This window comes from Lutra lutra, chromosome X (genome assembly GCF_902655055.1).
Source record: "Lutra lutra chromosome X, mLutLut1.2, whole genome shotgun sequence".
NCBI classification, from domain to species: Eukaryota; Metazoa; Chordata; class Mammalia; order Carnivora; family Mustelidae; genus Lutra; species Lutra lutra.
Window position 1 is genome coordinate 66,116,256 of NC_062296.1, and position 23,897 is coordinate 66,140,152.

The window sequence follows — 23,897 nt, forward strand, 5'->3', positions numbered from 1 at the left end:
GTGGTGGAGTTAGAATTCAAACTAAAGAAGTTTTCCTCCAGTGACTGTGTTCATGACCATTATATGGTACTGTAGAATTTTATATATATGTATATATAATTATATATATAATTGTTAATATATGTTAAAATTTTTTATATTTCATTTAAAGAAATAATTTTATATTTTGTATTTAAAGACATTATATATTATAAAAATAATATATAATTATATATAGAATGTTATATATATAAAATATGTAACTCAGAGATGTATCATACTCACGTATAGTTTTGTCTTGCTCAATCTTATACCAATCCCAGCACTCTGGCTTTTGAGGGTGCACATATGTATGGACCGAAAGACTGTACAAAGATGGACATGTAGGCACACCAGAAAAATGAACGATGGACTGTTGTAAATACAGATCCCTTTGCCCCTGGGAAAGGGGGACTCAGGGCAGAGGTGGGTTCAGGGACTAGTGCTGGTCTGCAGACTCTTACTGTCTGTGACAAGATATGTAGAGAACTGAGAGCATTTACAAACTCTCACAAGAATTTGACAAAGGAGTATGTAATCTGTGGACTCATCTCTTCCTATCATGCCTTTTTATAAAAGCACTGGTCTGAGGTAGCTTGGAAAATGAAAAACAAAGAAACTGCTTCTTTGCCACAGATTGTTTCAGAAACACTGTTCTCAATCTGTTTTCTTTTTCTTTCAACATTCCTCAAGCTAGGTGTTCTCTCTACTAAGAAAAAGAGCCTGGGGGTCTGAAGGTCAAGTTTTATTACACGACAATGCAGAAAAGATGTAGGATATGACACGGGAGCAGCTTCCCCTGACTGAGAAAGGAAATAAAAGCTCCAGCAGTGGGTCAGGGTGTGGAGAGGGCAGAGGAAAATAGGTTAGAAAGGGCCTGGTGTTACTCGGCTCCCGTGAGAATGGCCCGAAGAGCTGAGCTGGGACAGGGGCACCTAGCATGGCTGAGACAACAGGAAGTCTTACAGGGGCCGGTAGACCTAAGGACCCAGAGAACACAGGTCCCTCTACCCTGGACAAAAGGGCAGAGAGAGGAGGCCAACTGGTGAGACACTGGGAACAGGGACAACACAGCAACAGCTTTGTACCTGCCAGCAGATTGGGTGAGCCTGTGACCCAGGAAGAAAGGTAGAAATTGGAGGAGAAGGAAAAAAATACCGCAGGGAGACACCTTGAGAAGGACTTAACTTGACCAAGATAGCTCACAGCCAGCAAGGACTCTGGTTCAAATCTATACTCTGAAATTTGTTAGCTCTGGGATCTTGGAGATATGACTGAACCAAGACATCACCTTGGTTACATGGAAAGCACTCGAATAGTCCTTGGGGCATAGTAAATGCATGGAAAATGTGAGCGGTTACTAAGATTCTTCGTGGCAGCCCTGGACCTACATTTTATGTTTGCTAAGCCAGGGTCAATAGTTTCCCAATATAACCAACCAAATATGACCCCTGGATTTTCTCCTCATTGTTCAGGAACCTGTGCGGTGCGAATATTCGTTACATCATATTCTGCCTAAATATAAAGCCAAACACATCACTATTACTCACAAAAGCAATAAGAGAGTCAAACAGGAATTCACTTGATAGAAAATCAATAGCTATTTGGTTTGTAGTGTATAACTGATTTAGAAATGACCTGCCTGTGTTTGGAGCTCAAACTTGGTAACAGCCAATGAAATTAGATGATAGCTATGAGTCGTCTAAAGTAAGCTGACTTCTTCCTTCTTAAACATGGCTAATGCAAACAAAACATTCCAGCCTTTCCTTTTTCCAAGTTACTGACTAGACTTCCTTGTAGTTTTTTTCCCTGGGCTGGTCTGTCAATTAAAGGATAGTGATTCTTTGTCACAAAATGTGTTTTAATATATATCCAGTTCTAGTCAAAATATAAAACTTTAAAATTATATACATTTGTTTGTAAGCACAGACATCTTTAGATATACTATTACATGCTGAAAATTGGGGAAAAAATGCCTATTTTGTATGAGGTCCTTACTGCCTTGTTTGAAAACAAACCCTTGATATATCGATTGATTTAAATGAAATTAATTTCAAAAATTTTAATCATAGATTGATTTTAATGTGATTTCATGCGAGGAGACTAAATATTATCGCTGTCTATATATAGCTCTTGGGAGGATTTATCAATGGATTTGTCTATAGTCTGATAGGTGAAGTAAATAAATATGTTTGCTATGATCTCTCTTGGTCTGTGTTTACCAAGTGGGCTGTTGCTGAACTTTTTATGACGCAGATAAAAGTATGTTTAGAGGGGCGCCTGGGTGGCTCAGTGGGTTGAGCCGCTGCCTTCGGCTCGGGTCATGATCTCGGGGTCCTGGGATCGAGTCCCACATCGGGCTCTCTGCTCAGCAGGAAGCCTGCTTCCCTCTCTCTCTCTCTCTCTCTCTGCCTTCCTCTCCATCTACTTGTGATCTCTCTCTGTCAAGTGAATGAATAAAATCTTTAAAAAAAAAAAAAAAAAAGTATGTTTAGATTCAAAGTCTATTTTTGAATCCTGGAACGTCATTATTTGATGGCTACATCCCAAGTATGATTTCTCTACACACACCTGCCGTCTCATCTCAGCTATATTTTCTGGTAAGATCTACCACTTCCATTCTTAGAATACATTCTCAATGTTCAATGATTTTGTTAAAAAAATATTGTTTGGTTTTGGAAATTTTACTTGCTTTAAAATGAAGTACCCCTTACACTTGCTTTGTTATGCATCTTCTTAATTTCCCTCCAAGCCCTGATGCCCTTTCGGAAATATTTTCTGACCGCACAACATCAAAGTGAAAATGCCACTGAAGTCTATTTACATGAACCACAAACCCCGAAATGAATCGGACGTGCTCCTAATGTAGGAAGAGAGTGCTTCCTGGCATTTGATTAGAAAGATGAAATCAAATTAAACTGGATAAGTCAACTGTTACAAGGACCGGAAACTGCTAAATGAAACTCCAACGTGAGTTACGAATGGTATTATGCCTACTTGGAAAGGAATACGGTTATTAAGGGGTTCAGTGGCGGTAAGACTGATTTCAATATTTTAATTCAGTGGAGAAGAAAATGAAGTAAAAACCTCTTCGATTATTTTTGTAGCTGATAACGCTTAAAGTAAAAATAGAAAAACCCTATGGTGAGAGAACACGTAAATGAGTAAGTAGTAGTTAAAATAGGAAATAGAAAGCAAACGGCAACTCAAAACATTGAGCCTGAACTTTTAAAATGTCAGCAAAAGCAAAGATGGAAACTAACACACATTCAGGAAAAAGTCCCCGTGGCTAGAAGCCACAATGAAGTACAATGTAAAGCGGCTGCCAACTTACAGTACAATATGCTCTCTAGGAAAAAGAGGGATCACTGTTTGAGACCTCTGATGCTTACATACAGATTCATGGATGAGAGAAATCAGACTCCTCTTACACAGATACTGGAAAACAGTATAAATCTTATTTTAGAGGCACCTGGGTGGCTCAGTTGGTTAAGCTCGGAGCCTTGGCTCAGGTTTGGCCTGGGATTGAGCCCAGCCTAGCCTAGGGCTTCCTGCTCAGCAGGGAGGCTGCTTCTCTCTCTGCCTGCCATTCCCCCTGCTTGTGCTCCCTCTCCCTGTTTGTCTCTCTCTCAAATGAATAAAACCTTTAAAAAAAAATTAATCTTTTTTTTAAAGATTTTATTTATTTATTTGACAGACAGAGATCACAAGTAGGCAGAGAGGCAGACAGAGAGAGGAGGAAGCAGGCTCCCCGGTGAGCAGAGAGCCCGATGTGGGGCTCGATCCCAGGACCCTGAGATCATGACTTGAGCCGAAGGCAGAGGCTTAACCCACTGAGCCACCCAGGTACCCCTAAAAATCTTATTTTAGCAATTTTTATATGTTATGAAAAGCTCTCAAATATTTAATAGCAGTTGTCAAGGAAAACAAACTGCAATATTTAACAGCTGCCCAAGACTCCAGAGCCTGCTGCCCTTAACCACATGCCAGGGCACAGAGCTGCTGAGATGATAGGACTCAGTGGTGGAGAATATGGGCTCTGGTTCTGGGCTCCTTGGGTTTGAAACCCGGCTCCGTTATCCATCGGTTATGCATAACCTCGATGATCCTAAATTTATTCTTAAGCAAATGGACTAATGATGAGATCTAGCTTCTGGTGTTCTTGGGAAGATTAAATGATTAAAATATTTTGAAGCACTCAGAACCAATCTTGGAATATTCTAGATATTATCTGTCTTTTCTTAACATGGAAAGAAAAACTCTCATACAAAGCGAACTACTACTGTGTTAGTAAAACTACATACTCTGGCCAATGAGCCTGTCGATAGAGAGGAATAGAATTTCTAAGGTCCCTTGCACTCTGCAGTGTTATACACCTATGCTTGTTAAAGAAAGAAATTTCTAGAATACAGGGAATAGTTAAGTCTGCTTTCTTAATATTTGGACATTTGGATACTGATATTCTGATTCCACGAAATACTGACACATTTCAGGATTCTGAAGGGCAAACTATTGACCATTCCTTTTTCCTTAACGCCCCTCCAAAATGTCTGAAAGACCATTATCCCCATCCTTGAACTTCAAATGTTTGCTCAGAATATACGTGACTCCTCAACATGCATTTCTTCGCTTCTGCCCCTGGTGCGAGGATCATTTTTTATGAGTCATGAAAGATTCAGTCAGGTATAGGTATGTACTCTCTGGCTCTGTTTCCAACCTCTATGTGTCGCCTGATCCCCATGTGGTGATTCCATTCTAATAAATCATTCCCACCTTGTACCCACGCGCTGCCACACTGGCCCTCACCACCACTTTCACACTTAGCAAGCACTTCCAATGTGCCAGGCACTGGTTTTAAGTATTGTACAACTATTAACCCTTCCAATCCTACAACAAGCCTTTGGATAGAAATTCTGAGTACCCTCATTCTGCAGAAGAGGAAACTCAGGAACAGAGAAGGTAACTAATTTCCCAGTTTCCCATAGCTGTTAAGTCATAGAGCTGGGATTCAAATTCAGGGAGTCTGGCTGCAGAGTCCAGGCTCTCAACCCCTCCCCTACACTGCCCCAGTATTTAAGATCCAGAACCCTGGTCCGTGTCCCTAACTCAGTCTTCTATTTTCAAATCTTATTTTAATACTTAGAGTGCTTCACGGTTTAAAATTATTTCACCTCCCTGATCCCATTTGTTCCCTGTGACTGCTGTGTGAGATGAGTAAGAGGACACGGAGGCTCACACAGAGAGAAAATGTACAGGAGGCACTCGATGTTAAAATCAGAACTTAAATCTGGATCTTTGGCTATAAGTCTGTGTTCTTTCCATCACACTCATAATTCTGTCCCCAAGGATTGGGAAAACAAGATATGCATGAGGTTTCACCTTCTGGCAGAGGAGGGGTCTGATTCAGACCCTGAGTTCTAGATGGTTCTGCGACTGAGGGAGGAGAGAATGAGAAAATAAAGTATAAAAGAAAAAATAAATTACAGAAAAGACACAGGGGAGAGGATAGATTCTAGACATACTGTCATAAAAAGAATGCTAGGACTTGGTAATGGTTTGGGTATTGAAAGCAAAGGAAAAGTCAGAAGCAAAAAATGACTCCAAGTTTTCAAACGTGAGAAGACAGGAGAACATTGACGCCATTAGCAAAAACATGGATGAAAGAGGAGAACATAAAAGACAGTGGGTTTGGCAACAACTGTGATAAATATTGGGCGACAGCTGGACCTAGAAGTGGGAACACACATAGTAGATGGAAAAACCTGGAAATGGAGATCTTAGAGGCATGATTGAAAATGATATTTGTAACTATGGTATTTAAAACTATGGGTTGCTGAGACATCATAGGTAAGGAAAAAGAAGTAATAGATTATGGGCCAAATAATAAGCCTTTGGAGGAGTGAAGAAGTAGGGAAGAGAAGGAGACAAAAGGGAAAGTGGTTAAAAAGTAGTTGAAGAGATAACATAGAGTCACAGATAAGAAGAAAGGGAGAATTCAAGAGGTAGGAAGTGATCGTGAATGTCGCGATGAGCAAAGTAGTAGTCAAACAGAGTGAAGATTTGGAAAAGTATCCTTCATAGCACTTACCATAACTGAAATGAATTATTAGGGGAAATTAACATCTTTCCTAAGTAAACTGGAGGCACTTAAAGGCACAGAGGGCCACATAGTTTAACTTCACTTTGTGATATGTAGCTGTCACCAAATATGTAACGAATGGATCAATGAATGAAAGAATGGTATTAGATCTCCTAACAGCAACCCCCAAGTGACCCTTGGAAGTATGATAGCAATCAAGTGATGAAAGTAGATGTCCTATCACAGGGAAACTGAAAGAAAGTGGGGCTTTAAAAGGGAGAAAATGGGTAGTAAGGCAAGAAGGGGCAGATGTTAGCAAGTACCACTTAGGGATGTGTTTTGCTGAAAGGGGAGAGCAACCAGATCGAGAAAACTTCTTATCCTAGAACACTGTGTATTTAACAGATTTTGTACCTCTAAGATGTCTGCCTGACTTCTAGAGGATCTTCCAGAACTTAAGGTAGCCACTTGAGTCACCAGCTCTACAAGTGATGGAAGGAACAAGACCACCTCTTTTATGACCTCTGTACTCAGGAGAATTAGGAGTCTATGGGCTGGGCGTGATGGAAGACGTGGGGAAAGCACGGTGAGCAGACGTCAGAGGAAACAATGACACTACCCATGGAGAGACAGAGCTGGGAACGGCACCAAGGTGGAGAGAAGTCACAGAATCTCAGAAATCATCCCAAAGTGGGAAAGTACACATCAGGGTGAATGCATGAGAGTGAGAGCACGTACACGAGCAGAATATGGGATGTACAAAAACACAGTTTTGAAGAATTCTAAGTAGAAACTATCAAAGATGATGAGCTAAATTTTTGCACATGTTGGCTGAACAGTCATAACATACACCATTCGGTAACAGAGCTCAGTGAGGTAAAACAAACGGCTCATTTCGCACACAAAGTTGCGTTTCTTTAACATACTAAACGAGTGGAAGAAAGTAGTTTCAGCGAATATACTAAATGGTCTCCAGGACACAAAGAGGTAGAAACATTATTTTATCCCCTAAACTTATTAGAAGACAGTATCAAACAAGAATAAACAGAACGGCAACACAAAGCTAATTCCCAAACTCAGGCTGGCAGAGAATTTCAGAAAATCGTAAGCACATGGAATCAATATGATTTGGCAACAAAAAGACATTTTCTTGTGGTCTCCCTTATCTATTTCCCCAGTGTTAGCTGTCCATATGTAAGTGTGTTTGTGTACGTGTGCGTGTGTGCACATGTACACACACACACGTGCACGCCCTTGGGGATGTTTAAGGATTTCACTCAAGTCCAATGTCTTCATGCACTTAAGTTGTGGGGTATAAATTATAACAGTCTTGTGCTTAAGCTGTTGCCTAAACAACATACAAGCAACTTATTACAAAGCAAACAAACAAAAACAAAAACAAACCCAAAACCTAAACACTAACTTCCTGTGCTTAAAAGACATCTTAAGGAGGCTAAGATTTAAGGTATATTTTTAAACACATTATCATATACAAGTAATGTTTGCTACTCACAATTCTGAATGCTGGAAATATATAACTCCTTTCTTCTCCAAGAACAGAGTTTGATACATTATCCTGAAAAATGTATTTCTCCTTTAAATGAGGAAGATCGCATTGCTAATTAAAACAATCCACATTAAAGAGCAATTTTCAAAAAAAGTGATGGCTCTTTCTAGGGTATATTCATATTCAGTCAGTATCGCGTCTCCTTGTGGTGTTAAAAACATCACATTCATGTTGAAATTATTCCAGGGATTTCAGGCTTTGGCAATCTTGCTACTCAATTTATAACCACAGTGGATATTTACCCCCATCAAGAGCAGAACTGTTATTCAACAATGCTAAATAAAACATGTGAGTTTTCCAGCAAATGAAACAAACTCAGAACAAAAGGACTGCTATCTCATACAGAGAGGTGTGAGAGGTTTTTGGCAAAATAACAGTACTTTTGCTGTGAACCTGATTTGTTTATGTCAGGAGGATATACTTGCTCGTGGAGGCACTCATTTTTTCAGTAGGATCTAGTGCAGTGTTTCAATCTGTAGACTAAAGTAAGTGCTAATAACAAGAAGATACTTCGATTTTCTTCCTCAAGCCATCAAACTCACGTAGCAGCCCAACAGCCAAAATGTCCCTTCTGTATATATCCATCTCTCTTTCCCCTCATTTTAAGATCTCATATCAAATGGTGGAAGGAGTCATTCATTTCCTGATAAGCAAATCCCAAAGCCCTACCACGGAAAAATACAAAAACCAAGAAAGCAGATATCACGCTGAAGACCCCTAAACACGTTATTCTTACCTCAATCTGATGGTTAGAACATTTTGTAAACGCACTTTTCTTTCAGACACACCAACGGTAGAGCTGGTCTACTTGACCCTCGTGCAGTGCTAGGAGCAGGAACCTGAAAAACCAGGCTCTCTTGTTCCCACAATCTATTTACACACCAAACACACCCAGGAGCACAGAGTGGTGTTTACCTGAGGTGGACAGCTAGTCCAAGAAGCAGGCAGTATGTCCACTTTCAAAAAGGAATGTCTCTGTTGATCAGCAGGGGAAAGGTGAGAGTTGTTTCTTCCTCTCAAGCACATTTGGGAAGGTTTTTGAAATGAGATACTTTTTAAATTAATGTTTTAAAGGGAATTCATTCTTTCGATATTCTGTTCCTTTTGATATTCTATTCAGAAACGATCTGAGAAAAACATACACTTACACATTAAGTCTCAGGTGCAATTCCAAGTGCTTTACGTCTGTTGTTTCCCAGAAGTTCCAAAACTTATTAAGTATGAACTGTTACTACAGCCATATTACAGATGGGCATACTAGGTATTTTGTCCACAGTTACCCAATTAGTAAACGGTAGAGCCAGAAGCTACATCCAGGCATTCCAGCACCACAGTCCGCGAGTCTAACTGTGACACCACAGTATATATGTATGATTTTTATTTTCATTTTTTGTAGGTATGATTTTTATTTTTTTTTGATTAATTTTTTATTTTTTCAGCATAACAGTATTCATTATTTTTGCACCACACCCAGGGCTCCATGCAATCCGTGCCCTCTACCATACCCACCACCTGGTGCCCCCAACCTCCCACCCCCCACCCCTTCAAAATTCTCAGATCGTTTTTCAGAGTCCATAGTCTCTCATGGTTCACCTCCCCTTCCAATTTCCCTCAACTCCCTTCTCCTCTCCATCTCCCCTTGTCCTCCATGCTATTTGTTATGCTCCACAAATAAGTGAAACCATATGATAATTGACTCTCTCTGCTTGACTTATTTCACTCAGCATCATCTCTTCCAGTCCCGTCCATGTTGCTACAAAACTTGGGTATTCATCCTTTCTTTTTTCTTTTTCTTTTTTTTTTTTTTTTACAGCTTTATAAACATATATTTTTATCCCCAGGGGTACAGGTCTGCGAATCGCCAGGTTTACACACTTCACAGCACTCACCATAGCACATACCCTCCCCAATATCCATAACCCCACCCCCCTCTCCCAACCCCCTCCCCCCATCAACCCTCAGTTTGTTTTGTGAGATTAAGAGTCACTTATGGTTTGTCTCCCTCCCAATCCCATCTTGTTTCAATTACTCTTCTCCTACCCCCTCAACCCCCCATGTTGCATCTCCTCTCCCTCATATCAGGGAGATCATATGATAGTTGTCTTTCTCCGATTGACTTATTTCGCTAAGCATGATACCCTCTAGTTCCATCCACGTCGTCGCAAATGGCAAGATTTCATTTCTTTTGATGGCTGCATAGTATTCCATTGTGTATATATACCACATCTTCTTTATCCATTCGTCTGTAGATGGACATCTAGGTTCTTTCCATAGTTTGGCTATTGTAGACATTGCTGCTATAAACATTCGGGTGCACGTGCCCCTTCGGATCACTACGTTTGTATCTTTAGGGTAAATACCCAGCAGTGCAATTGCAGGGTCATAGGGTAGCTCTATTTTCAACATTTTGAGGAACCTCCATGCTGTTTTCCAGAGTGGTTGCACCAGCTTGCATTCCCACCAACAGTGTAGGAGGGTTCCCCTTTCTCCGCATCCTCGCCAGCATCTGTCATTTCCTGACTTGTTAATTTTAGCCATTCTGACTGGTGTGAGGTGATATCTCATTGTGGTTTTGATTTGTATTTCCCTGATGCCGAGTGATATGGAGCACTTTTTCATGTGTCTGTTGGCCATCTGGATGTCTTCTTTGCAGAAATGTCTGTTCATGTCCTCTGCCCATTTCTTGATCGGATTATTTGTTCTTTGGGTGTTGAGTTTGCTAAGTTCTTTATAGATTTTGGACACTAGCCCTTTATCTGATATGTCATTTGCAAATATCTTCTCCCATTCTGTCAGTTGTCTTTTGGTTTTGTTAACTGTTTCCTTTGCTGTGCAAAAGCTTTTGATCTTGATAAAATCCCAAAAGTTCATTTTTGCCCTTGCTTCCCTTGCCTTTGGTGATGTTCCTAGGAAGATGTTGCTGCGGCTGAGGTCGAAGAGGTTGCTGCCTGTGTTCTCCTCGAGGATTTTGATGGATTCCTTTCTCACATTGAGATCCTTCATCCATTTTGAGTCTATTTTCGTGTGTGGTGTAAGGAAATGATCCAATAATAGTAGGGGATTTTAACACTCCCCTCACTGAAATGGACAGATCATCCAAGCAAAAGATCAACAAGGAAATCAAGGCCTTAAATGACACACTGGACCAGATGGACATCACAGATATATTCAGAACATTTCATCCCAAAGCAACAGAATACACATTCTTCTCTAGTGCACATGGAACATTCTCCAGAATAGATCACATTCTTGGTCCGAAATCAAGTCTCAACCGGTATCAAAAGATTGGGATCATTCCCAGCATATTTTCAGACCACAATGCTCTAAAGCTAGAACTCAATCACAAGAGGAAATTTGGAAAGAACCCAAATACATGGAGACTAAACAGCATCCTTCTAAAGAATGAATGGGTCAACCAGGAAATTAAAGAAGAATTGAAAAAATTTATGGAAACAAATGATAATGAAAACACAACGGTTCAGAATCTGTGGGACACAACAAAGGCAGTCCTGAGAGGAAAATATATAGCGGTACAAGCCTTTCTCAAGAAACAAGAAAGGTCTCAGGTACACAACCTAACCCTACACCTAAAGGAGCTGGAGAAAGAACAAGAAAGAAACCCTAAACCCAGCAGGAGAAGAGAAATCATAAAGATCAGAGCAGAAATCAATGAAATAGAAACCAAAAAAACAATAGAACAAATCAACGAAACTAGGAGCTGGTTCTTTGAAAGAATTAATAAGATTGATAAACCCCTGGCCAGACTTATCAAAAACAAAAGAGAGAGGACCCAAATAAATAAAATCATGAATGAAAGAGGAGAGATCACAACGAACACCAAAGAAATACAGACAATTATAAGAACATACTATGAGCAACTCTACGCCAACAAATTTGACAATCTGGAAGAAATGGATGCATTCCTAGAGACATATAAACTACCACAACTGAACCAGGAAGAAATAGAAAGCCTCAACAGACCCATAACCAGTAAGGAGATTGAAACAGTCATCAAAAATCTCCAAACAAACAAAAGCCCAGGGCCAGATGGCTTCCCAGGGGAATTCTACCAAACATTTAAAGAAGAACTAATTCCTATTCTCCTGAAACTGTTCCAAAAAATAGAAATAGAAGGAAAACTTCCAAACTCATTTTATGAGGCCAGCATCACCTTGATCCCAAAACCAGACAAGGATCCCAACAAAAAAGAGAACTACAGACCAATATCCTTGATGAACACAGATGCAAAAATTCTCGCCAAAATACTAGCCAATAGGATTCAACATTACATTAAAAGGATTATTCACCACGACCAAGTGGGATTTATTCCAGGGCTGCAGGGCTGGTTCAACATCTGCAAATCAATCAATGTGATACAACACATTAATAAAAGAAAGAACAAGAACCATATGATACTCTCCATAGATGCTGAAAAAGCATTTGATTTTTATTTTTTTAAAGGCTTTATTTATTTGACAGACAGAGATCACAAGTAAGCACAGAGAGGAGGAAGGAGGCTCCCCGCTGAGCAGTGAGCAGAGAGCCCAATGTGGGGCTCAATCCCAGGACCCTGGGATCATGACTTGAGCCGAAGGCAGAGGTTTTATCCCACTGAGCCACCCAGGCACCCCCAGTAGGTATGATTTTTAAAAGATAACTGTGATAGGATGTGGCTGCTCAGCTGAACACTGGAAAATGAGTGAAATTTTCTTAATGCTTGTACTATACTACATCTTAAGTTGGAGCCAGGAAAAATTCTGGAAGATTATTTCCCCAACATGATTATTCATTTATATGCTCAGACCAGGCTTCTTTTTAGTTACAGTGGCCCTTCAGGGTCCCAGGGAACTGAGCAGAAGATGGGTCTAATCTTAAGTACCAAGAGAGACATTACTTCTTATGTTCAAAGAGTCATGCAGGAGAAGCCAATACATCATTTTAAAAAAGTCTCAAGGAGAACAGTGTGGAGATTCCTCAAGAAATTAAAAAGAGAACTTCCCTATGACCCTGCAATTGCACTACTGGGTATTTACCCCAAAGATACAGATGTAGTGAAAAGAAGGGCCATCTGTACCCCAATGTTTATAGCAGCAATGGTCATGGTTGCCAAACTGTGGAAAGAACCAAGATGCCCTTCAATGGACGAATGGATAAGGAAGATGTGGTCCATATACACTATGGAGTATTATGCCTCCATCAGAAAGGATGAATACCCAAGTTTTGTAGCAACATGGACGGGACTGGAAGAGATTATGCTGAGTGAAATAAGTCAAGCAGAGAGAGTCAATTATCATATGGTTTCACTTATTTGTGGAGCATAACAAATAGCATGGAGGACATGGGGAGTTAGGAGAAGGGAGTTGGGGGAAATTGGAAGGGGAGGTGAACAATGAGAGACTATGGACTCTGAAAAACAGTCTGAAGGGTTTGAAGAGGTGGGGGGGGGTGGGAGGTTGGGGGAACCAGGTGGTGGGTATTGGAGAGGGCACGGATTGCAAGGAGCACTGGGTGTGGTACAAAAACAATGAATACTGTTATGCTGAAAATAAATTTAAAAAAATGATAAAAAAATAAAAATAAAAATAAAAATAAAATAAAAAAATAAACTTTCAAAAAAAAAGTCTCAAGGATATCTTTTTGGGTTTGTTTTTGGTTTTTGGTTTTTGCTTTTTTTCTGATCAGATAATTCCTATCAATCTATCTTCAAGTTCACAGACTCTTTTTTCAGCCACCTCCACACTGATGTTGAGCCCAAGTAGTGTGTTTTTATTTTGGTTATTATAAATTTTAGTTCTAAAGGGTTTTTTGCATTTAAAAAGAATTTTAATAGGCAAGTAAGACAAACAGCAGGCAGATGTGCAGAAGCTGACATAGCTGTGTCCAGGGTATAAAAACTGGGAAGCAGTTTGGAGGAAACTGCTATGGAAAAGTGAGTCATTCCAATTCCCAGTTGGGTTCTAAAGCTTTTATTTGTTTTTTCATAGTTTTCATTTACCTGCTGAAATTCCCTGTCTGTTTATTAAGTTTATGTTCTTTTATTCTTTGAACATATTCTCCTTTAGATCTTTGACCACAGAATAATTCCTTTAAAATCACCATCTAAAAAGTCCAACAATTGGGCATCTTGGCTTCTGTTTTTTTTTTTCTTGACTATAGGCCATATTTTGCTGTTTCTTTGCATGCTGAATAATTTTTACTGTAAACTGGACAGTGTGGATATGTATGGGGCTTCTGGGTTTTGCTATCTTCCTCTGAAGAGTACTGATTTTTGTTCTAGTAGGCAGTTCGGGAAGTTTGATTTTATGCTTTATTAAGGTAGATATGTAGAAAACCTAAGGTCTTCCCCACCCAATTAATTTAACGGTAGAAGACTCCAAATTCTATCTCCTCTCCATATCTTATAAGGGTAGGGTTTTACGATTTTTAAGGGTGGATCTATTATAGGTTTTAGTTTAGGGTATGGTCTTAACTACTAAGGTTTCTGGTGTCTCAGCTGGATGCCCAGGATATTAGTGAGGTATTTTCAAGGTCTCTTCACTCTTACGGCTTGGAACTCCAACATCCCCCAGCATGGGTCAACTGGTAATATCTCTGTCCTTTCTCAAATCTGTACCCTCTGGTCAGTCTTAGGTAGTCCACCCCTATGAACATACACCCAGTTCTGAGCCAGAAATTCTTAGAAATCCCCCAAATGGACTTATGAAGACCTTCCTTTATATAGCTCTTTCTTCTATGATGCATTGTCTTGAAAATTCCAGCTTCTTCAAATTGACTAAACTCTGATTCCTGCCTTCTTAGCCCAGCAGCGTCACTGTTGTTCTGTATGAAATCAAGCAAAACATGCCAGTGGGATGTTTTCCCCAAGCAGAGAACTAGAGGGATGGTTGAGCTACCTTGTGAGTTTCCTTTCTCTATGGAATTACAGCACTGTGCTGCCTGTTGTACAATGCCCCCCAAACAGTGAGATCCTATATTTTGTCCAGTTTTATGGTCATTTATGGCAGAAGAGCTAGTCTGGGACCAATTACTCCATCAGAAATGAAAGTCTCCTAAGGGATTCATTCTACCAAATTTAAGTGTTATGAAAAACCTATTTGCTGTTCAGTATTACAAGTCTTGCACAATTTTAACCCATCTCAAAACATAATCATATGAATCACGGAAAAGGAAGGTAGTGGGGGACAACTTCAGTGGAGATGGGATAAGTTAGCTAGCTGCTATATCCTTTATCTTCTCCTAGTGTCTTAGTTTGGGTTCCCTTAGGAGCAGACGCTGATGTGAGTAGATATAAGCTTATTCGGGAGGTGTATTAGTTTCCTTTGGCTTCTGTAACAAATTACCACAATCTTGGTGGCTTAAACCAGCATGCATTTATTATCTTATGTTTCTAGAGGTCAGAAGTTTGAAATCACTTTCACTGGGCTAAGCTCTGGGTGTTGATAGGGTCACACTCTCTCCAAAGTCTCTAGGGGAGAATTTGTTCATCTTTTCCAACACCTAAGGATGCATTCCTTGTCTGTGGTCCCTTCCACCAGCTCCAAAGTCAAAAGCCTAGCATCTTGCTTCAGTGGTCACCATGCCTTCTTCTTCTGTACTGAATCCCCCTCTAGCTTCCTCTCATAAGGACACTTGTGATTGCATTTAGGGCCCATCCTTATAATCCAAGATATTCTCCCCATCTCAAAATCCTTTACTTCATCATATTTATAAAATCTCTTTTGCCATATAAAGTAACTTTCATGAGTTTATGGATTAACACTTGGATATCCAGCCTACAAAAGTCTACCCCCTGGCCCCAGGAGATGCATGTCCATTCCACGTTCAAAATATCCCATCAACCCCAAAAGTCTCAACCCATTAGAGTACCAACTCCAAGTCTAAAATCTTATTACCTAAATCAGGTGAGATTCTGGAGCAATCTATCTTGGGGCAAAATTCCTCTCCATTTGTGGACTTGTGAAACTAAAAAAATTATTTATCCTCAAAATACAGTGGTGGACAGGCATAGGAGAATAGTTACATGAATTCTGTTTTAACTAGGGAGAACTAAGAAAGAAAAGTCACCATTTCCAAGAAATTTCTCAATCCAACCAGCAAGATCCATTAGGTTTGAAGGCCTGAAAATAGTCCTCTGTGATTTAAAGCTGTGCCCTTGGCCTATGGCTCAACCCTTTGGGACAGTGCTTCCATCCTAGGACATGTGACTCTAAACTCCGGGTAATATTACAGAACAGTATTCTTGTGTCTGTTCTACTTCTTTTTTTTATAATTTATTTTTATTTTTTTTATAAACATACAATGTATTATTTGCCCCAGGGGTACAGGTCTGTGAATCACCAGGTTTACAGACTTCACATAGCACTCACACTTCACATACAGCACTCACCATAACACATACCTTCTCCAATGTCTATAACCCCACCACCCTCTCCCTACCCCCCCTCCCCTTGGCAACCCTCAGTTTGTTTTGTGAGATTAAGAGTCTCTTATGGTTTGTCTCCCTGCCGATCCCATCTTGTTTCATTTATTCTTTTCCTACCCCCCAAGCCCCCCACATTGCATCTCTACTTCCTCATATCAGGGAGATCATATGATAGTTGTCTTTCTCCGATTGACTTATTTCGCTAAGCATAATACCCTCTAGTTCCATCCATGTCATCGCAAATGGCAAGATTTCATTTCTTTTGATGGCTGCATAGTATCCCATTGTATATATATACACCGCATCTTCTTTATCCATTCATCTGTTAATGGACATCTAGGTTCTTTGTTCTATTTCTTTTTAAATGGGTATAATGTCTCTTGAGTCTCTCATGAGGTAACAAAAACCGTTTAACACATTCATTTCATATCTGTATGGACGTCATGATTTTATCTTGTTTTGAAAATTATCTTCTAATCATCTTAGAGATCAAATAGAAATTCCCAATACATTCACCTACCAGAGCTAAGTAAAGTTCATTGCCAGAGAAGGGTGTCTCATGCAGAGTTTAAGCCTAGGCATGTCTTTTCTTGGTGGTTCAGGTGACTCCAAAGCACCAATGCAATGAATATTGACCTCTGTTTCTTTAGCTTTCATTTTCTGATCTACTCTCTCAGTTATTTTATTTTGGATACATTATAACCCAGAAAGTATTGCTTTTCTAAAAAAGTAAAATGGCTTTTTGTTCCAGAATCGGAATGAGGATGAGGATGCTCAAAGACGAAAGAGAGCACGGACAGAAAGCTGCAGAGAAGTCGCAAAAAGAGAATTTCCAAAGGAACACAAATTTGGGCTAAATTTTTCCAAACTGGACTCAATTTTCACAAGTTTATATGATTTTCAGAATGAAGTTGAAGCTAATTTAATACCAAATAGTATATTGAATATTAACTCAATCTGAGAATTTGATTTGCTTTCAGTAAGACAGACCAAGTTGTGTTCGAACATTCTTTGGGGAGGGTATGTGATATGGTGAGTGCTGTGAAGTGTGTAAGCTAACGATTCACAAACCTGTACCCCTGGGGCAAATAATACATTATATGTTAATAAAAATAATTTTTAAAAAACAATAAAAGAAAACCACACATACATTTATTTGCTTACAGTTCGGGAAGTCGGAAGTTCAAAATTGGTTCCTCTGAACTACCTTCTTTGTAATCTGCCCCCCAAACCAGAGATTTTATACTTCAAAAGAAAAACTTTCTACCATTTGCTCTGACTTCATCATGACCCTAATTATTCTCTTTAAAATAAAAAAAAAATAAAAGAAGTTACATAACTTCTGAATGGTTATTACTTTGCCACTTAAGAAACAGGTAGCCAAGCAACAACCATTCACGTTCTGAAGCTTCCATAATCTGATCTTAAGTGCTCAAGTATCTTGGCAATTTTATTTTTTCCTTCCCCACAATGAACCCTAAATGAAAAACGAAATAAATTCATACTTCAAAGGATATTTTGCGCTTAAAACTCCCTTTGAGATTTCCCAGAAGGCCCTGAAAGTCAGAAAATTTTGTCACCTTGTAAAAAGAGAGGTGGTAGAATTATGAGGTTTATTTGATATACTACTGTTTATGAATTGCATGGGAAAAATTCTCAAAAGAGGTTATCAACTTCCTATAGGTTAAATCTGAATAGGGATAACATTATCAACATAAATATTTTAGAAACTGTAGCATATATAGGAAGTTCCTAGAGATTTGTCGGTATTCTCGCTGTCCATTGTTTCTACTTACTGAAGTCCTGGTGGTACTTCCCCTAATGATATTAAGGCATCAATACTATGGTGTTATCAGTGTAATTTTTATTTTTAAATATTTGATTGCAATCTTACTATTTTAATTTGCAACTAGCATCTTCTAGGCCAATGCTTTCAAATGCAGGATATATATAAAACTTATCCTAGAGATTTTATTAAAATACAGATGTTCAGAGCCTACTCCAGACTTTTTCCAAAATAGTCTTAATTATGTTAGTAGGCCTTTTGTCCAAAACTCATCTCTTTTGAGTTGACTTTATTATCTTCTTTTCCATACGGGGGGGAAGTAATTTCACCTTCATTTGCATTATTCTTATGCCTCCCACAAAAGTTTTCACTTGTGAAAATTATCAGTAATAAGTTAACCACAGCCATAATTGTCTGTCTCCTCTGGATTGTTTTTTGTTTGACTCTGGTGGTTCCACCAAGGCCATACAATCAGCTATGGGACAGGGACCTTGTTTTCAACAAAGAAGGACTGTCTGAGAATCCCCAGGAAGAGATCAGGTATTTCCAAGAATAGGCCCTTGAGTACAGGCTTCTGATGTCATCACATAACGACCTTTAAGACGAGGTCAGGGGCGCCTGGGTGGCTCAGTGGGTTAAAGCCTCTGCCTTCAGCTCAGGTCATGATCCCAGAGTCCTGGGATCGAGCCCCACATCGGGCTCTCTGCTCAGCGGGGAGCCTGCTACCCTCCTTTCTCTCTGCCTGCCTCTCTGCCTACTTGTGATCTCTGTCTGTCAAATAAATAAATAAAATCTTTAAAACAAAAAAAGACGAGGTCAGTGGACTGACTCAGAATTCTGAGAACAAGTTAACTGAGAAGCAGAAGTGTTCTTGACGTTGCTCAACATAAGATACAAGGAACAAGACCTGTGTTTGCAAAGTACAAAGATAAAACACTAATGATGTTGATACTTGATGTGGATATGAAGGCTAATTGAATTTAGATAAAAACAAAGTATGAAATCGATCTTTTTATCCTAACCTATCAGATTTCCCAAATAAAATACAACCAAGTTGATAGTGCTTCCCTAGATCCCAGAGACACTAAGAGTTTAGCTTCCTTTTCCCAGAGGAGAACACCTATCTCAAAGCCTGTTTCTCAAGATATCAGAAAGAACCTCAACAGGTAGGAGAGACACATTCTCCTTCTCACTGTGATGTTGGGAGAGCTGATTACCATGCTGGGGCCAAAACCGGCCTCTGAAATAAAATGGAGACCCTAAAAAAAGCCCTGTCCCCTGTGCCCCACTTATTGTTAGTACGGAATTTTTCTTAGGAAAAGCTCACAGACTGATAATTGGACTTATACCTCAAGGAGACCTTCAAAGAAATTTGGTCCAACCTCTGCACTTAATGGCTATGGAGGATGATGTGTCCCCAAGGAAACTACCAGAACCTAGTGAACCTCCACCTCCACTTGCTGGAGAGAGGCCTGCTCGCCAACTCACATGAAGAGGAGAGAGAGAGCTGAACGTGCCAAAGGCTAGGAGGGCTTCATGGCTCTCCATAACAAATGACCAAGGAGTGAGAGAAGTTCACACAGGTGGCCAAGGCCTACCAAGACCACTGAGAACCAAACAGAAGGAGAGGATGCTGATGCAGAAAGAAAGTTCCTAGAGAGGCCACAGCTGCCTGTGGTAGCTCCTTGAGCCCCCTCAGAAGACTCTCACTAAAATAGAGAGTAATGAATTCTAGAAAATAATATCATGGGGTGGATCTTGACAGTATTTCTGTAAATATTGGGTTGAAGGGGCAGTATGTGTCAAGAAAGGTTTCTTGGATTTATAAAAACACATATTCTAACATGTTGTAAGTACAACCTTCATACTATTTTTCTCAGGATACTTCTGTGAATGTGCTAAAAGCCAAACCGGTCTTTCTGCTTAGACAAGCGGTGGAAGGAGGCAGAGGGAGGGCGGGTCACCAGGCAGAGGAGAGCAGAGAGGAAATGGGACTGAGGCCTGTCTGGTTCCCGGGTGTATACCTCTTGCTTCTTCCTCTCCATGGCACTCTCCTGTCTCTCCACAGGCTGCAGCAGGCTGTGCTTCCACAGCCAGAGGCCCAGGCACCCCACCATCATGTGAGAGCCAGGCCTAGGGGCGCTTGGGAAACACCCCTAGGCTTCTGGTCTACAGGGAGGGAGAGACAGGCAGCTACTCATTAAGGACACACTCGGTGCCGGGCACCGCGCTCTGCCACAGCTTCCAGGCACACATTAACTTAATCTTTGCGAAAATCCAAAGATGGAGGAACTCTTAGTGTCCCCATTTAACACATGAGGACAGTGCTGCTCAGAGAGAAGAGAGGACTGTCCCAGATCACATGGCCACAAAATGGTGAACCGGGATGGCCAATCTAGCTCCTCTGATCCCACTGTTGAAGCCGCCAAGGTGACCTCTGAGCAGCCCTCTATGACAGGCCGGGGGTGACAGAGGGGGTATCTTGAGCAGATGATGAACAGGAGAAAATGACAGATGCTGACAGTTACAGGAAGGGGACAGACTGCCAGAACACTCGATGTGACAATTATTTTTAACCCAAAACAGCACAAGAGTGTTTATAAGAATCGTATGTACTTGTGAGTTCACCATTTGGGACGGGATTTACACAGAACACACTTACACCTCTCCAAACAGGCATCCAGCCACTGAGAACTCTAGGTCGCTCCCTCAAAATAGGACCATACACAGGCTAGGTGTTTCAGCTAAGAATGAGACTAACAAATGTGTTTGTAATGAAATACATTTATGAATAATCTGTTAAGGGGCCCCTGGGTGGCTCAGACAGTTTAGTATCCAACTCTTGATTGTGACTCAGGTCATGATCTCAGGGTTGTGAGACTGAGCCCTGAGTCAGGCTCTGCAATGGGTGTGGAAAGTGCTTAAGATTCTCTCTCCCCCTTCTCCCTCAGCCCCTCCCTCTCCCTTCTTCTCAAAGAAATACATGGATAAAATATAAATCTATTAAACATTAAGAACTTCTGGGACTGCATGTCTTAGGCCAGATAAAACCTTTGATGCTACTATTTACCAGTGTCCACAAGAGAGGAAAGAAGGATATACTTCACAGAGCATCACAGCACTAATAATCCATGTCTCAAGTCTTTTGGAATGAGGCCAGATCTAAACGAATGAAATCAACCTGAGCATGGCTCCTTTTTATATGCCTCTACACGGTTTCCCATCGCTCCTCCATCTTCATGGAAAGCCCCTGTCCCATTAGGTTCATGCCAACTGCTACACCACCCTCTCTACCCAGCCCCACTGCCATCTCCTCCTGACTTCCACACATTCCCCCCATCATGCAGAAAGCCTTCAGCCCCACCCCGGTTACCATCATTGTTCTGGGAATTTGACACGCCTGGGAGCACCCCCGCCCCCCACAGCCATCCTCTTGGGAGGCGTTGACTTGCTCAGAGCCAGGGAGGAAGTCTTTACCCCGCAACCAGCTACTCCCTCCACCGCCACACACCACCCCTGCCCGCAAACACTGTCCCCAGTTAACTGCTCCCTGAAATACCCAACTCCTGCATCCCACACTGACCGCCCTTCCACCCTCCACTCCCCGTGGGAGATGATCTCCCCCACAACCGGCCACTCAGGCCATGGCCACTCCCCGTACTGTCCCCAGAGAAACCGCTCCCTGAAATGCCGGACTCCAGCATCCCACACCAACCTCCCCTTCCACCCTCCACTCCCCACGGGACATCTCCTCCTGGACGTCCCACAGACACCGCCCACTCAGGAGGACAGAAACAGACACCAGTCAGAAAAATTGCACTGGATCTTAAGTCCTTTAATGACTTTTGCTGACAGGAGAGCAGGCCTCCCTCGTCTATGCGCGGGGCCGGGGACTAGATGAGGCTGTTGGCTCTGGGACCCAGGCAGCACCACTTTCTGGGCTGGGGCACCCCCTCCACCTGAGGGCAGGCGCTGTCCTCAAAGAGGCGGCTCAGGTGTTGGTGGTTGTCCAGGGCCCTCTGCACGTGCTCTGGGGTGATGCGTATCTTCTTGTTGTTGCAGGCCTCCTGGCCCGCCAGCTCGAGGATGTTGGCCGTCAGGTACTCCAGAATGCCAGTGAGGAAGATTGGTGTAGATGAGCTCAGGCGCTGAGCGTAGCAACCCTCTCTCAGGAGGCGGTCCACGCGGCTAACCGGGAATTGGAGCTCAGCTCTCATGGAGCGGGACAGACTGGGCCTCCTATGTCTAGGATAGTGCCAGGGCCTTCTTCTCCCAGGCATGATGGTAGCTGGGGTTTGGCCCTGCCTGATGGTGCCAGGGGCCTGGGTCTGTCTGGATACCAGTGCTCGCTCCTGCCCACTGTGCCCCTCTCTGGCCCGGGAGCTGCCTTTAAGGCAACTCGGACATTATGATATCATTGATGACACTGGGCCCTGATCAGGACCTGCCTAGAAATGTCTATGATGGAAAGCTGGTCTCTGTGTTGATTGAACCCTCTGTATGAGGGAACATTTTCTAGGTGACTTTAATAGCCTAGCTTTAAAAAGGAAATGAATGTTCAATATAATCAGTGCCCTGTCTTTAGGACACTCTATTCCCGGTTACCGGATTCTAGCCTTGCATCGTCTTTGAGCTCTCTTACAGCCCTTTGTAAACAGCTGGTAACCAACAGACATATGGAATGCTGTCCAGTAAAGGTCCAAAATAAAACCACTTTTCCCCATGTACACATTTAAATATTATATTTCTATATTCTTTGGATTCTCTTTTGAATTGGTTACAATATCTGCCAGTTCCTCATGAGTTAAAAAAAAAACTAACACATTTCCAGTTCATATCTGTGTAAGGGTCCAACTCTGTTTCGGCTCAGTTCATGATCTCAGGGTCATGTGATCAAGCCCTGTGTCAGACTCTGTGAAGCCTACTGAAGATTTTCTCCCTCGGGTGCTCCCAACCCTGCTCAGTCATGCTCACTCCCTCTCTCTCTCTCAAAAATACCTTGTTTTGAAGATCACACTGATATGCCCAGGGGGTTCACCTGTGAGAGCCAGGTACACATTCGTAGACACAGAAGTGTACCTCCTTCTCAGTTGAGTGTCTCATTTCTTCTAGGTGAATCCAAAGTACAGATAGTACTTTGTTAATGTTATTTTTCTAATTTAAATTTTTAATAATGGTCATTTTCTTCTCTGACTTTGTGTTTTTCTTGCGGTTTAATTTTTTTCAAAATCTGGATCAGTTCTGGTGGGTTCATTTACAAGATCTTCAGAAAGAGCTCCCGGGCCCTTCAGAACCAAATGATACATTGAAGCCATGAGACTTCAGTTTGTTCTCTGTGGAAAAGGCTGAGTTTTCTTGGAGTGTGGGTCTGTTCTCCAGAGGAGGTGACAACATTACTCCTCACCTGTGTTAGTTTCCTATGGCTGTTGTAACGAATTGCCACAGACTTGGTGGCTTTAAACAATGCACATTTATTTTCTTCTAGGTCATACATTGAAATCCGCTTCACCAGGCTAACATCGAGGTGTAGACAGCGTTGCCTGACCTTTGAAAGCTCTAGGGTAGAATCCATTTCCTTGCCTTCTCCTGCTTCTACAGCTGAATTTCTTGAGTCACAGCTTCTTCTATCTTCAAAGCCAGCAGTGCTGTGCCTTGCTTCAGCTGTCACATGGCCTTTTGCTATTGTATTCAAATTTCCCTCTGCTTCCTTCTTAGAGGGGCGCTTTGATTTCTAGGGCCAGCTTCAGTTATCCAGGATAATCTTCCCACCTCACTGTCTTTAACTTACAACTACAAAGTCCTATTTGCAAGATAGAAAGGAACATGACCAGATTCCACCGAATAGGACCTGAGTATTTTAGAAAGCCCTATTTTACCCTCCCATTTTACTTTATATAAAATCTGCCCAAGGAGCAGAGATTCTGTATCTCGACAGAATATCCCTTTGTTCTGATTTCAACATGTCTTTGATTATTCTCTTTAAAATAAAAGAGGGGCGCCTGGGTGGCTCAGTGGGTTAAGCCTC

At 41.4% G+C, this 23,897-nt stretch overlaps 2 protein-coding genes across 4 annotated transcripts in view; both read right to left on the reverse strand.

The window, feature by feature from the left end:
- Positions 1 to 8,471, reverse strand: part of SYTL5 (synaptotagmin like 5) — a 141,696-nt gene extending 133,225 nt beyond the window's left edge. For all 3 annotated transcript variants that reach the window (XM_047716700.1, XM_047716699.1, XM_047716701.1), the window contains exon 1: positions 8,401 to 8,471. The gene's annotated coding sequence lies outside the window, so the exon portion shown is untranslated. The remainder of the gene's footprint in view (positions 1 to 8,400) is intronic.
- A 13,215-nt stretch (positions 8,472 to 21,686) lies between these two features.
- Positions 21,687 to 22,259, reverse strand: LOC125091976 (histone H2A-Bbd type 1). The gene has a single exon (XM_047716177.1). It carries the CDS (start codon positions 22,150 to 22,152, stop codon positions 21,766 to 21,768), a length of 387 nt encoding a protein of 128 aa, XP_047572133.1. The 5' UTR covers positions 22,153 to 22,259; the 3' UTR covers positions 21,687 to 21,765.
- Between the last annotated feature and the right edge of the window lie 1,638 nt (positions 22,260 to 23,897).

What these genes read in the sequence shown, in the direction of transcription:
- LOC125091976 (XM_047716177.1), bottom strand. Translation starts at nt 22,152, where the DNA reads ATGCCTGGGAGAAGAAGGCCCTGGCACTATCCTAGACATAGGAGGCCC.